Genomic DNA, 15,890 nt, shown 5'->3' on the forward strand with positions numbered 1-15,890 from the left:
TTTGCCTGCTGAGGGCGCTGTGGTGCACCACAGTGAATTATACCACAAAGATTTGTCATTTGACTGCTCCAGTGAAAATAAAACTGGATAAGATTAAACAATTACATATGTACAAATCATCTTAAATTGCTCAAATGTAGATTTTATGTTCATGTGCTGAGTTAAACGTCCTTTAAAATGTCTGTCGTAACATCACATTGAGCGTTACGATGACAATAATCAATGAGAACGCGCTGTAAACACGGTAGTGCAGCTTTTACTGTGAAATCAGATTCCTTCAGTTTCATTTTTTGCTTGGCATAATTAAGTAGGCCTATGTTCAGTTTGGGTTAATGGATGACACTGCAACATTCACAATAGAAGACCTCAACAAGCATGTCGATGTGTTTCAATTTATTCCAAGCCATAGTCACAGAATAAATTATAGATCGTCCATGATCATTGATAAAACAAACAAAAAAATTAACAACTTAACAATTCAGATACAGTACTTAAGCATTTGTTTCCATTGTTACAATTCATGTATTATAAATTAATGACAATTCATACATCAGTTTAAGATACTTAACTTAATAATCAAAGCTCTTTGTCCTTCAATATTACTGCACACTTTCATACTGCACTTTTTTAATATATCCAGTGCAATCTAACATCTTATATCATTTTTGAGGCATATAAATATCCTTTTAAAAATTGATTTGTCCCCTTGGATATAAATATAGAGAACGATAACCAGCTTGAGCAATTAAATTGCATCCTCTATGTGAAATTCTGCTAAAACTTTGAAACGTGAGACATTTTATTCAAATGCCTAACAACCCTTAAAGATTAGAATTTGCCGTGTCATTTCAGCCTTTAGGCAAGCATCAAAGTGAAGGCTTTAAACTGCTATGACAGGCATAGAATCAGGATGTCATCACATTGTGCTGGCGCCACTTCAACTATCCCTGGAATAGGACAACTGACATGTTGTATTGTAATTTTTTGAATAAAAGTAGTAGTTTGTTATTCGTTCACTTTCAAGATCAAGGATGAATTTCACATAAAAATATAGCTCCTAGGTAAGGAACTTGTTGACTTGGACCATCAAGGCCCAGAGTGTATTGTGTGTTTTCATGTTTTCATTCAAACTCTTAAGACAGAAGTATCGTTGTTGAATGGCTAATTTGGTTGGCTGAAGTGCATTATAGCCATATATTCCCTCTTATGAAATTAGAGGTGCATTTCGGAGAACTGCAACTATCTCAACATGACTGTGACAAGCCCAAAAATAGTTTTTCATGGCCCAGAAAAGCTCTCGGTCCTAGTCATTAAAGCAATATGCAATTTATGAGAGATTAATAAATCATAACTTCACTAACTGACTCTGCTGTCTTGGTGGTGTAACTGGTTAAAGAGACCATTCACAGGACAACACAGGATGGTCCCTGTCTGTCAGCAAAATATATACACCATGAGTACCCTGTCAACAGTATAAGATGTCATAATTGAAGTCGATGATGCTAATTCTATTTTCTTAGACCCGTACGAATATAATTGCACAAAGAATACCTGCAATGGAGAGTTGTCATGCATTGTAAATAAAACACTGATTCTAGATGGGGAGGAAAATAATATTTACAGAAACAATAAGAGTGTTTAATTTGGCCGGCATCTTCAATGCTAACCTCTACGAGAAAGAAAAACGAGAACTCATAAAATGCCCATTAAGGTCACAGTGAACTGTAGGACACAACCAATTTTGGCATAAAGATAAGTTGATGAAGAGTGCTTCCTCATTTTTACACGTGGACACTTGTGTTTTGTGGTTCACCACAGTTCCCTAATCATGTCCACAGACAGAGGTCATGAACAACATTCCCACAGGTTAAGGGGAGGGTGTTTTGGTTTTCTGTCGGTTTCCGAAGGTCATCGATCTTTGTGGTGGAGCAGTTGCTACTTGCAGTCATACGGGTAAAGTGATTAGAACAGTACAGTCATCAGTACGATGTTCACAAGCTAAATGTTTCCAAAAATCCAAAATACTTCCGGTCCATCCTTTCGTGTCCGGTTTCCATGACAACCGTGCTTCTCAAAAATAAGTTGGTCTTGCAGAATCGTCTCTTATTTCCTAAACGGGGTTAACCTGCTGAAGTTCTGCCAGAAAGGTGACTGGCTCCTTTTAGGTTCATTGAATTCAAAGACATCTGATTGTGCCAGGCCATCTGCTACCAGGTACTGTCCTGGGTTCATGGGATCACCAGGGGGAGGGTACGCAGGGGGCACCGATCTCTGGCCTGCACATGAGATGACAGGAGAGTTAGACAGTGTGTGTGGGGGGGGGGGTTGTTTACACAGATGTACCTAAAGATAAACAAGCTACATGGGTAGACTACAGACGGAGTTTACCTTTCTGTTTGGTCATTCTTCGCACTGTCATGGCAGCCTGCTTCTTCTGATATTGAGATATCTCGAACCCTGAGGGAACAGACACAGAACGTGAAAAGTGTTAATCGAAGCGCATGGCACCCACGCTGACAGACAGGTGTTGTCGTTGTTTTTTTGGGGACACAATTCTTTTATCACACCATGTTTGGCTATAAAAAATAAAAATAAATGAACAACAAAAAAAGCACACCTATTTTTTCATCTTCCTGCACCATTTTCCTCTCCTCGTGAAATGCTCTGAGCCAGCGAACTTTCTCCTCCAGCTTCTTGGCCAGGAAGATGTGGATTTCGTCTGAGTCTTTGTTACTCAGCTTGAAGGCGTTCTTCACGCTCACGTTGAAGTCGTCGTCTCGCCCATCCACCGCGTCCACAACGTGGTACCTGTCCATGTCAATGCGGCCCTTGTAGTACAAAATGTCTCTTCGTATTAAATCCTGTGATAAAAGAGAAAGACAGATTGCTGTCTGCAGCGTGCTGTCAGAGACACAAAGAGGAACAGATTCTCCTCGCCGCCAACGTCCGCTTTGCGAGCTCTTTAATGCAGAGAGACACAGTAAAACATCAGGGACGACAGGCAGATAATGAAATAGGTACGGGTTTCTGGCCGGGATCAAGCACAAGTCCATTTGACTAATTGCTGCCTATCAATATCATTCTGACAGGAGTCCATGCAATCAGCCCGGCAGTATGAATAATGCACTTTGCTGCCAGCAGATGTTCCAGATTCATGGCATCCCTGTTAGCGCATCCCTGTTAGCGCATCCCTGTTAGCGCATCCCTGTTAGCGCATCCCTGTTAGCGCATCCCTGTTAGCGCATCCCTGTTAGCGCATCCCTGTTAGCGCATCCCTGTTAGCGCATCCCTGTTAGCGCATCCCTGTTAGCGCTGCCTATTCCTTCCACGTGCTAGCATCTCGCATCCCATCTGCCAGCGGTAAACTCAGACACAGCCCTGCTGTACTGTACTCACAGATCTGTTTGGACAGGACAGATCTGACGTAACATGCCGCTGTCATGCAGCTCAATCAATGACAGGGTGAAGAGTCAAGAGAAGACTGCCAGGCCTCACAGACACTGAGAGAACGATGGGAGACGAGCCCAATCACTTTCAATTAACCAGCAATGAGGGTCAGCAAATGGAAGTTTTACTTTTACTCAACTATTCAACTGACTGTTCTCTACAAATGCTGTCTTTATGGTATGGTCTGAACTAATGTTGGAGGTTTCATCAATCTTCAAAGTGTGCATTATGACAAGTGAACTAACCATTTCAGAAGTGAAAAAGTGTGGTGTTTTCTGGCAAAACCAATAACTAGAGGCAGAATAGAGATTAACTAGAGGCACAATACAAACTCCAGCTTGTATCCTCAGTAGGCAGAGCTCTGGGATGCAGGCCGCACTCTCATCTCGAACCTCTGTACGGCTGGAACAAGACACAGGCTCAGCACTTTCTGCTGTTTCCCTGTGACTTTGTGTTTAGCACAATAAATCATTACCTCGGCTGAGGCCCTCCGGCAAGCTGAGCTGGAGAAGTGACTTTCTCCCTCAGTATTGACCTTCCTCTGGATCCTGGGAGAGGAACTAAATGTGCAAACACACCTTCTAATTTTTCTGCCAAGGTTTTCAGAAACCACGACCGATTGATCATGTGAGGCGCGTTCACAACAACTGGAAAAGTGCGGACTGATACCAAATGGAAGGCGGACGAGTAATGTCTGGATGCAGATGCAGGTTCACGGTTCGTTAAAACAGCACGGGAGGGACCTCGTCCTCACCTTTTTACACATCACCATCTGGTGGTCGAACAGGAAGAAAACCCTTGTCTGACTCCTCCCATAGGGCTGGTAGATCCAGGACAACTCCCCGGTGTAGACAAGCTCCGAACTCCTGTCCAGGAGATCCTCCCCCTGCATGCACAGGGGAACGAAACAAACATCTTGTTTTGAAGAGAAAAACAATCCTATCTTTTCTAACTCTCATCTGCTTTTAGCAATCTCACTGTATGCATTTAGTTTTTGGTTTTGTAATTTGAAGAGTGAAGGAGGGCCTACAGGTTATTGATATATTTGTAGCTCAAGATGAACCTTGTCTGAAGTTAATCATAGCTTAGACCATAGCTTTCCAAAGGGGTGACCCAACACAGACACTAAATACACAGCAAAGAAAGGAAATTCTTACACTCGTAAAGAAAAATAATTTGACCTTTTTTTACTTTACATAATTACAGTACCTCTGTGACTATGCAACTCAAGAAAAAACTCCCAAACTGGGTCAGAGCGACCTGTTAACCCTCTGCCTCTCCTGCACCAGGCATCCTGTTCAGCAGAGATCAATTCAGAACTCATCTTTCATTAGCTTCATCTGGATGAAAAGGGGAGCTTCAAAAAGCCTGTCAACAACTAAGTCCGCTTCTCATTTGAACGAAGACAAGTGAGAAGGAGGCCATTTATATTTGTTCCATCTTGTAGAGAAAAAACCCCACATTCCTTCCTCTCCAGCTAACTCTTATCAAAGGTTCTGTGTGACAACATATCAACATCTTCCTTGTGAAAATAAAATCCTTTGAGCCTCAACTAAAAAAGAAAGTTTCTGTTTTGAGAAAAGATGTAATGAGACCACAGTGAAAGTCCTTGGTCTGTGATCACCAACAGCTCTGGTTTGCACTCCTACCTCCCAGTCTATCTGTTTCCTGTTTGACTCCTACCTCCCAGTCTATCTGTTTCCTGTTTGACTCCTACCTCCCAGTCTATCTGTTTCCTGTTTGACTCCTACCTCCCAGTCTATCTGTTTCCTGTTTGACTCCTACCTCCCAGTCTATCTGTTTCCTGTTTGACTCCTACCTCCCAGTCTATCTGTTTCCTGTTTGACTCCTACTTCCCAGTCTATCTGTTTCCTGTTTGACTCCTACTTCCCAGTCTATCTGTTTCCTGTTTGACTCCTACCTCCCAGTCTATCTGTTTCCTGTTTGACTCCTACTTCCCAGTCTATCTGTTTCCTGTTTGACTCCTACTTCCCAGTCTATCTGTTTCCTGTTTGACTCCTACCTCCCAGTCTATCTGTTTCCTGTTTGACTCCTACCTCCCAGTCTATCTGTTTCCTGTTTGACTCCTACCTCCCAGTCTATCTGTTTCCTGTTTGACTCCTACTTCCCAGTCTATCTGTTTCCTGTTTGACTCCTACTTCCCAGTCTATCTGTTTCCTGTTTGACTCCTACTTCCCAGTCTATCTGTTTCCTGTTTGACTCCTACCTCCCAGTCTATCTGTTTCCTGTTTGACTCCTACTTCCCAGTCTATCTGTTTCCTGTTTGACTCCTACCTCCCAGTCCAGAACAGACGCCTGCCACTGGGCCATCTTGTCGATGTTTTCCAGGCGACGCTTGCGTTCGTTAATCTGCTGTGTGACGTTCCGCATGACTGCCAGACCTGCCGCAACATAACGGTAGTCGCTACAAGAAGAGAAAAAGTTGAGAACAACACAAACAGGAAGTGCAGCATTCAACACAACAACACAAACAGGAAGTGCAGCATTCAACACAACAACCAACTTAATATAAATCAGCAGTCCTGACACAAACGGAACCATTTAAATTCGGTCTGGTGGTTAGAGAAGCCTGGAAGTACAACCGACGACTACCAATAGTAGATGTATGGAAAACACACAATTTGTCAGTAAGAAAAGACTTTGCGGCAGACCTGTGGTCCTGGACGGTGTACTTTAGCAGTTCGGCCAGCTGCAGAGGGTACTTGCAGATCTTCTGGACCGGAGTGAGCAGGAAGCCGTCGATGGCGATGTCGATCATCTGCTGGACCAGGCGACAAGCCTCGAAGAAGTGCTGGTAGCGTCCGTCCCTCATCAGTCTGGACAGCTCCATGCAGGCGTCCACGTGGTTGTTGCAGTACTCTGAGTATATCCAGAAGCCATCTTGCTGTGGGACAGAACACGGATCACAGTTTTCAAAACTGTCCCTCAAATCACAACCCACCAGAGATGGCAGAAGTACACACATCCTTCACACTCAAATAGAAGATAGTCATGTTTAAAAAGACATGAGTTGAAGAACTGATTGAATATTTTCCAAAAAAGGTTGGGTTTTTCTTCATATTCAAACTGTCTAATAGTATTTGTCAAAAAAAATTTAATGTTTTTTTGGGGAATTATTTTTTTCGCAAATATTTGTACTTTGTTACTTCCCATGTCTGCAACCCGCCATGACAGTTAATACAGTATAACTGTTTATGATTATGTATGCAGTTTAACAAATGCTGATTCCAGTGTGATAATTGAAGCGTCTCTTTTTCTAGTGTGAGTGCAGAGTATCTCACGTGCTCCAGGAAGCAGGGGCCTATCTCGCTGAGGTGGGGTTCCTCCGTGTTGTACTGCTTCTCCAAGTCTCGAACAAACCCCAACTGGAATCTGTAGATGTCTTCAATGTTCCCGAATATGACTTTCAACTGGTCATCGTTAAACATGTCTCTTCTTTTTTTGCATTGTCGAAAGTAACCCTGCAGAGACAGAACAACATGAAGGATAGAGTGAGAGTGGTCTCACAATACGTTTACGAACCCTATTTGTAAATATAATACACAATACATATTCAACACATTTAAATAACAGGTTAGCCAGACTTTAGTGGCTTATAAATAATGTGTTGGGCATCCATATCTATAAAGGTTATCAAGTTGTTATTTATTACAAGGAAAATATTTGAACTATTTGAACTTCCATTCCCCTACCAAAACGGAATTATCTTAATAAACTGTTTAGACCTGACAGAGCACATTAAACCAGAGGACTTCCTACATTCCTCCAGCGAAGCTGTTTCTGTACGCAGGCGTCTGTGTTATGTAACACAGGCCATTCCCTGACTCCCTCTCTGGAAGCTCATTTCTCCAATAACATTTCCAGTCATTCATGAAAAATCATCCACTTTCACAGAGAGCCCGGTTATGGTTCACTGGCCATCTCCATCCACCTAGACATGCCCCATTTTGACCATGGGATGGTTGTGCTTAGCGCGATACCGACGTAATGTTTCAAAAGTTCACTCTGAAGAATAGTGTAATTCTGCAGGGGACCTGTGATTCATATTGTGTTTCCATGAAATCCACAAGATAAAAAAAAAAAAAAAAAACAAACCCTGATGTGTGTGAGAGCTTGGTTCTTTGCCCCACAGCCAGAAAAGGTCAACCTGGACCACATTATTTGTGTGACAATCAGAGCCTCGGAGATACTTCCTGCTATTTTCCACTTAAAAGTTGTGATTATGTAACGTCTTTGTGAAAAGAGCAAAAACGAATAAAATAATAATAAAAGCTTTTTGAGTACTTTTTCATGTACCCTCTTGGGTGTGTTGTTTGACAGAGACAGTCAGAGCGTGAAGGGATGGAGTGCTTGTTACTATATCTGTTGGTGGAGAGTGCAGTGAGATGGGGGAACTGCTATTTCCACACGGAGCACCAGCTCTCACGGGTCAGTGTTCTCAGTCATTGGTTTTCAACTCTCATCGGGACACACTGTAGCTGTGTCACTTCCGTTTAGGACGCCGTTGATTGAAGCTAGCCTCTGTGAGACTTGTTCCAGTCCTGGCCTGAGAGCACACCCTGTCACCCCACATGCAGAACGGGCAGAGAAGGAGAGCAGAACCACTGCATTTTTGTTTTTTACCTCAGCGATCTTCAGACGTTTGATCGTTACTTTTAGAACGACGACTGGATGACAAGTGCGTCTTTCCAGCGAGTGCGCTGCCCGCACTCCCCGCCTACCTCACAGATGTCCTTCAGGTGTTTGATGTAGTGGCGTTCGGTGCTCATGATCTCGTTGATGACGTTGGCCCTCATCTGGTCACGGTTCTGCGCGGGCTGGCCCAGGCAGAGGCAGTCGCTGCTGGGGCTGGCCTCCGCGTGGCCGTTCTGGACCTCGCTTGGCCCCTCCACGGCCTCCACCACCGAGCTCTCCTCCTGGTTCACCCACAGCTGACAGGAGACACACCCAGTCAGCCTCGACACGTGCAACCACAATACGACTTCATCTTAACGGAAATAGAACGCAAATACTAAACAAAAAGGTTATTGTATTAGTAGAATTATCCTTGTAGGAAATGCAAAAAACACAACCAGTCAGATTGGACACGAACAACCAAAATAAGAGTTAAACTAAATTGAAATAGAATGCAAATGCGAGAAAAAAAAAAGAAATTGTGTTGGTAGAAGTATCTTTGTTGAATATTCAAGAGAGATAAACAATTCACGCTCCGCAGATCTCTATAGTGTGTGTAATATTACCGTCCTTATTGAGGTAATAATACTGCATTATGCAACAGTCATTTTGTTGCTGTCAGCACAGGACTAAATGACCAAGGCCGTTACAGCAGGGATGTAACGGTTATAAAACACGTATGTGATTGTCTTTAGGAGTCTGCGAGACTGCTCCATGTTATGGAGACTAGGCCTACAGCAAAACACATGTCTACACTGGACAACTAAGACAATCTAACCTGATTATATAAACATGGAGTTTGTTGCAAAAACACTCTACTGCTAGCATAACTCCACTGCGGTCCAAAAGCACTTTCTTTTTTGTAACATTATGTGCAAACAATGTTGTTACAATGACAGCCTGTTTAGACAACAGTGATCTGAAGGCTAGTGTGAGACTCATAAACGTTTAGCGCTTCTACTGCATCTGTAAAAGACTGTTAAAAACTTGTGAAAAGGGTTGCAATCCTCATGAATTCTAATAAACACATGGCAGTTGTGTTGAAGTTAAATAGTTTATGCAACAAAATATGAAACGCTTACTTCATGTAGTTGAGCATCAAAAAGTAACAAGCATGTAATTGGAGGTTAGTTTGAGTATACATCACTGCAAAATAAAACTTTAAGCATGTAAGGCCACAGAATGTGAAGCAGAGATATTGGAATGCCATAACACAGACTGTCTTATAACACAACAGAATGTTAATCCACAGTACATCCACGTTATTCTCCGACAGCTTGCATGCATCCACGTACTTCTATAAACACCCAATATCAGGTGCTATTTTCATATTAGAAGCCATCATTGTGAGTTTTCAATCTGCCACATCAACTTCAGTAAATATCTGTACATAGTTGCCACAACTTTAAAGTTAGGGAAAGAGTAGAAAATATAAAACAAAGAATGTGACGTCTTCCTGTTCTTTGTTCTATCATTATCCGTCACCGTCTCCTGGGTGGAGGAGTTGCAGGAGTTGTGAGCACATTAGCACATTGCATGCTGGAAGGCATCTCAAGGAATGAACTGTCACTTTGTGTAATCCTCAAAGGGAACTAATTTTAGACTGTTTGCCAGAGGACACTGGGTAGGTAGCTGACTCCTGCTACAAATCCAAGTAATCATGTTGTTCAGGAAGACACACATAAGAAGCCAGCTATGATGCAACTGCATTGTTAATCGGTACGTTTTGCTCTAGGTTATGATAAAGCCTTGTTCCTGGAGTGTTATCTTATCCTGTTTTATCTCTAACAAAGCTGGTAACACACCAAAGGCATTAGAGTCATTAAGTAAGTGATAAAGAAAAAAATGAGATAGCAAGTGTGAGCTTAAGTATTTACTCCAGATAGTGAAGGTTAATAGTCATCACAAACCTGAGCTCTGGCCTGCATGCCAGTGTACTATTACATACAAACAGGCTACTGTATTGAATGCAATACTCTGCCGGCATGTATGCAAAACGACGTCACTACCCAGTATTATTAGAATTATTGACTGTTGGACGGTGAAGCAAATTGTCCTTCTGAATTGTTCTTTGTTTATGCATCCACAGGACATAACCAAGAACGGATTTCAAACAGGAACTCCAGCTCATTGAGCCACGGATCCAAACATCCTATAATCCCAACCGAGATCTCCTCTGAATGTGATGTTAAATATGCATGTGTCCATATGGAGGCCTTGTGAGATGGGGACTCTATTTCAGACATCTGGCCGCAGTCCTGGACGGCCCGTACTCTCTGTCTCTGCTTGAGTCACATCTTCCATGCGTGTCTATTTAGAGCGCAGTCCTCCCCTCTCCTCGGAGCGCTGGACAAAAGCCGTATGGAACATTCATTGAGTAGGTGCAAGAATCGAGAAAGGCTCTTAGGGTTTTAAAAGAATGTATGCTACCTAAAATAACTTTCAGCATGCTAACAAATCCTTCTCCATAAAAGAACCATTAAAATGGTTTCTTAAAATTTTCTTCTGAAAATTATTTCCTTCCCCATTGGTCGCTTACCAATCCTCGTTCTTTTGGCCGAACCTGTTTGATATGTTGCTAAATGGTTCATTAAATATGTTTCACTGTTGATGATACAAATCAGTGTCTTAGTAGTTCTTCTTGAGTGAGAGGAGGTGGCGAGTCCGAGTAATTAACTTGGGCCTGCACACCCAATCTGAGCATACACAACTGACATAATCAATAAAAACACCTATCTATGGTACATCACTATCATTCAGAGGTAGTAAAACATCTAATTAATTATTTATTCAATCGTTTCTAGATCTACCTCAAACTTTACTGCTTACAAGCACATTGTTAAAAGTGGTTCTGTTCTGTCTGCACTTAGACACCCACAATTATGGCCTTTGTTTTGCAGATGCCAGGAGATAGCACTATTTGCTGAAGGTAAATTCACATCATATTGGTAAGGGAGGAAGGGGAGATAGGTAGATTGTGGATCATACACTCTTAAGATTCTCCTTGGTGGTAAAGTAGACAGTTGAATGCCTCACAGGTTCGAGAACTGGAACATGATCAATGGAAGCAGCAGTATAAAAGCAACAGGATGTCAGTTATGGGGTGTGAGATGCTATTTCAACAGTTATTCTTTTCATTTAAAAACTCTGTTAGACGCACCTTGGTCGTTGTGTTTTGGAACCGTGAAGCTGCTATAGGGTTGATATAGAAAACCTGTTTTGTTTGAGGTTGGGATGGGTGAGATTCAACCTTTGAAAAGAAAAACATGGCACACCTGGTTCATATCTGGTCAAGCACTTCAATTTCACGGGTACCAAGCAGAGACAACCAGCCAGTGACACCTTGACTATATATGGTTCAACAAACAACAGTATGAGTCATCAATGTAAACATCTATCTACAACATAGGCTCTAGTGAGACTGTCGTGACCTATGCCGAATAACAATGACATGACAAATAACAATCAATCATCACACTGACATCTGGCCAAACCAGCGTACGGCTTCAGAGACAAGAGATACAACCGACAACAAGAAGAATCAGCTTCTCACCCTCACAAAGCTGGCAGGGAACCATCCCTCCTCATCATCGATCTGGCCCCACCACCAGTCCTTATTGGACGCGTCCAGGACCTTGATGACATCCCCTGCCTTAAATGCCAGCTCCCTGTCGGCCATGGTGACATGATCCCAGACGGCTTCAGCACTGACGATGGATCCTCCACTGATCAGCTGGGGAGGGAGATAGGAGGGGAGACAGGAGGGAGACAGGACGGCGACAGGAGGGGGAGAGGAGGGAGACAGGCGGGGAGACAGGAGGGAGAGAGGAGGGAGAGAGTAGGGACCGAGGAGGGGAGACAGGAGGGAGAGAGGAGGGAGACAGGAGGGAGAGATGAGGGAGAGAGAGGAGGGGAGACAGGCGGGGAGACAGGAGGGAGAGAGGAGGGAGACAGGAGGGAGAGAGAGGAGGGGAGACAGGTAGGGAGACAAGAGGGAGAGATGAGGGAGAGAGAGGAGGGGAGACAGGAGGGAGAGAGAGGAGGGGAGACAGGAGGGAGACAGGAGGGAGAGAGGAGGGAGACAGGAGGGAGAGAGAGGAGGGGAGACAGGTAGGGAGACAAGAGGGAGAGAGGAGGGAGACAGGAGGGAGAGATGGGAGACAGGTAGGGAGACAAGAGGGAGAGAGGAGGGAGACAGAAGGCAGAGAGGAGGGAGAAAGGAGGGGAGACAGGAGGGAGACAGAAAGAGACAGCACTCAGACATCAGATTTTCATACATTTTCATGTTTCTTTCCGTAAGTTTTGGTTGTTTTGAATGACTGTGGGTGGACAGAGAATTTCTCAGAGCAGCCGTGCAAGAGACAGTGGATAACCATGTCACATGGGCAGCTAGGATGGAAAGATTCTCCTGATCCCACTGTTCCTTTCAGCTTTGCACATGTCGTCATAGTCTGGTCACACTAACTAGGCTCACAGCTTGGCATCCCCGGCTGCAGCATCTTCTAAAGGGACTTGAGAATTTCACAGCACCTGTGCTACTTTCGGTCCTACTTTTCCATCTTTCTAACTTGTCCTCAGTTGGCCAGCAAAAGCAGTATATTTACCTTATCATATCTAATGCGGATTCCCTATGTGCGAATACCCTTTCTAAGGACCATTTTTATGGAAGATGCTAAAATGTTGGTCTACATTGTTCTCAAGGTAGTGCGCTTGTGTGGACGTTATTTGCCTCAGTAGCCCATACCAAGTGTGCTGAGGGATATGTTGTGGACACCAGAAAACATTGAGTCAACAATAAAACAATCATGTGATACTATAATGGAACACATCTGCTAAAACCGGCCAATCAGCAAGTCATCACACTCCAGCTTAAGCTCCATGTAGTTTACAGCCCTCACGAAGACTACTGCAGATGTGACCCCATAAGGAATGAAATACAAATATGTTTAGAGTTAGGGGCAAATAGTGACTGGCACAATGGCACAGTGAGTCACTCATTCAAAACCGAGATGTAAATTACAGTCAATAAAGACAATATTTTCTCTGATACATTTTTGGCATGAGACTTGACTCAGGCTGGAGAACAGAAAGTATTTGTAGCTCTATGTGCATCAGTGCATTTCTATCGGAACGCACCTCTGGCTACCTGGAGTCAGGTGGCTGAGCGGTTAGGGAGTCGGGCTAGTAATCTGAAGGTTACCGGTTCCATTCCTGGCTCTGCAAAAATGACGTTGTGTCCTTGGGCAAGGCACTTCACCCTACTTGCCTTGGGGGGTATGTCCCTGTACTTACTGTAAGTCACTCTGGATAAGAGCGTCTGCTAAAATGACTAAATGTAAATGTACCTTAAACACGCACACCTCTGTTTTGATATTACATCCTGTTTAAATCCTTTTCATAAACTTGTCTTTTGAGCTTTTGGACAATTCATTTAACAATTTTTTTCATGATAATCATATTACCACCCAAGCTTTGGTTGACAAACATCTGTTCTGGGATAATACACCGTGAGTTCAATGCATTTTTACATACTTTATCTAAATTTACTGTTCTGCTGTAACTGACTGCATTCTAACTCTGTTATAGGTTACTGGAACCAGGAAATTATTCTATAGAATCGACAACGGTCTATACAATGGTTTTACATGCACAGCTCTTGGTAGCCAACTGTATAATGAAATACAAGACATGTCTGTGCTATTAATATGCTGAGGCACAGCAAAAGTATTCGGTCAGAAATGGGCCTAGCCAAACAAACATTTAGCGTAAATGCCAAACAGACAAGCTGTTCCATGGAGCACCGGGCCTTCGACTGATAAACAAGACAACCTGACAAGATGCGCATAAAAACTCCATAATAAATTCATCTTAATCAATACTGTCACATTGCCTATAGTCCTAAACCCTGACAGTTTTTTTCCTCTCAGATGATTCGTTTTATAGCCCACTGAACAATATGACACACACATCTCAACACATGGCTCGTCGACATACTATTATGTAGCCTATTATCAACAAATTATGTATCACTGGCTTTTGCTTAATTGCGTTCTAGATTCATCCGTACGGCCTAGCACTTCCTACACCTGAAACGTGCGACAAGGACATTTTAAACACCGCTAACAGTCTTGGTCTAAGCAAAAGCTCAAGCTAAGACGTTATTGCCCACATCACGCCAATAAAATAGAACGCAGGTCTGGGAAAAGTGAAGCAAGACCTAGATATCCTTACAAACCACAGTTGCAGTCTCGAGCAAGCTACAGTATAGACATTGACGGTCGAAATACAGTCTATTGTAGATTAAATGTCCTCCACAATACGACTAAATATCTGAAGATTAAATAAAAAATAATACCAGCGCCATTCATGAAGCGTTAAGGCCTTCAGTGTCCCTCCAATGAACGCGCAATTGCTCCCACTCCCATTGCCTCCGTTCAGCTCCACAGTGCGTAGGCTTCCTGAGTGCAATCTGTGATCCATATGCTACGCGCAGTGAGGTAGGCTACAGCAGACGCGCCACAAATCAACTTGCCATTGGTTTCTTACGTGCAATTGAAGGTCTTAACGTGATCAAATAAAAGAATTTGCCCACAAAAAAACGTGATATTGGCTTACAATTAATGACATCTACATTTGCAGCCCATGCTCAAAGTCCTGTCAGTACACATCCTCAATCATCATCCTCACCATCATCATCCTCATCATCATCAGGGTCAATACCGTAAGATCCCCTTCCAGTCTTGCTCTCTTCGCACGGTGGTTCCCTGAATAGACGAACCTAGTGCAGTTCTCTATTTTCGTAAAGCTCGTAAGCGCATACACCCAATGTGATGATAACGTTGCCGCTGTGAAATGATGCTGCAAGTCTCTGCTTACTGGGGAGGAAACGTGGGCGGGGCTTCTTGCCTGGGATTCAACAAACACAGCCAAGCAATGCATGACTGATGCTTTACCTTGGGATGCCGGGAATAGCCTTGTAACCTGCACGGAAGATCAGATGTTTTTTAAATTATATATATAAATCTCAACATTTAACGTAAAAAAATAAGCAAATGCTAGTGAGCGATCTCTTGAAGCACCTTCATACTGTGGTCTCTATCAAATAACTGACCAATATCCTTTGCCCAGACTTGACATTTCACATCACGCTGGGAGCATGGACACCTCAGGCCAAAATAGACAAATTAAAATGCTTCAAAAGAACATCCACTGTGAGCTTGTGGAGAAGAATGAGCTGACATTTGTCATTTCGAGAACCTGGAGAAAACTATCTTCAATCAATATGGTCTTCCGGCAACATTCCTGACAAGAACAGGAAACAGGTGTTAAAGCAAAGACAAAATTATTCATATAGCCTACGTCATAAAAAAAATAATCAGGTAAAGTTCATATTTTATGTCACTTTAAATGAAAAATCATCACAAACAGTATGTTTCTTTCTTGCTGGACTTCTATTTTTTTTCCCTCACAGATTGATCAAATAAATAGTTTGACTGCAGGATAGTGTAAACACATCTCCTCTGCCCTCCAATAACAGTTTGCCTAAACCTTCCACATTTAACAATCTCCAACTGTCTTCACTGAGCTTCCAGGACAATGATGGTGTAGAAAGGCCTTTACTGCTGTTGCTATTGAAACAATAGAAAGGTTGTAAATCCAGTCAGATCTGAGAGCAGGGTCAGCTGCTGCAGCAGCATGGTGGGGCTACACCACTGCTGCAGCATAAAATCTACATACTTCTCTAGCCT

The 15,890-nt window shown here is 43.0% G+C and overlaps 1 protein-coding gene across 3 annotated transcripts; it reads right to left on the reverse strand.

The window, feature by feature from the left end:
- Window positions 1-378: 378 nt before the first annotated feature.
- On the reverse strand, window positions 379-15,014 carry arhgef9a (Cdc42 guanine nucleotide exchange factor (GEF) 9a). Of its 3 annotated transcripts, none has more exons than XM_062485722.1 (11): window positions 14,830-15,014; window positions 11,696-11,875; window positions 11,303-11,392; window positions 8,190-8,399; window positions 6,750-6,929; window positions 6,120-6,352; window positions 5,743-5,872; window positions 4,202-4,333; window positions 2,618-2,861; window positions 2,389-2,457; window positions 379-2,276 (listed from the first exon to the last, which is right to left on the reverse strand). In XM_062485722.1, the coding sequence occupies exons 1-11, from the start codon at window positions 14,848-14,850 to the stop codon at window positions 2,104-2,106; spliced, it is 1,662 nt and encodes a 553-aa protein (XP_062341706.1). In that variant the 5' UTR covers window positions 14,851-15,014; the 3' UTR covers window positions 379-2,103. The 3 variants fall into 3 exon arrangements, with proteins under 3 accessions (XP_062341706.1, XP_062341708.1, XP_062341707.1); XM_062485724.1 differs by lacking the exon at window positions 14,830-15,014 and adding an exon at window positions 14,498-14,666; XM_062485723.1 differs by lacking the exon at window positions 11,303-11,392.
- Between the last annotated feature and the right edge of the window lie 876 nt (window positions 15,015-15,890).

Source organism: Osmerus eperlanus, chromosome 19, assembly GCF_963692335.1.
Source record: "Osmerus eperlanus chromosome 19, fOsmEpe2.1, whole genome shotgun sequence".
NCBI classification, from domain to species: Eukaryota; Metazoa; Chordata; class Actinopteri; order Osmeriformes; family Osmeridae; genus Osmerus; species Osmerus eperlanus.

Excerpts from the sequence above, each read along its gene's own strand:
- arhgef9a (XM_062485722.1), bottom strand. The coding sequence starts at position 14,850 with ATGATGATGAGGATGATGATG. Across the intron at positions 6,930-8,189 it reads ACCTGAAGGACATCTGTGAG|GGTTACTTTCGACAATGCAA; the intron begins GTAGGCGGGGAG and ends CTGTCTCTGCAG. Across the intron at positions 4,334-5,742 it reads CGTCTGTTCTGGACTGGGAG|GGGGAGGATCTCCTGGACAG; the intron begins GTAGGAGTCAAA and ends CTGTGCATGCAG.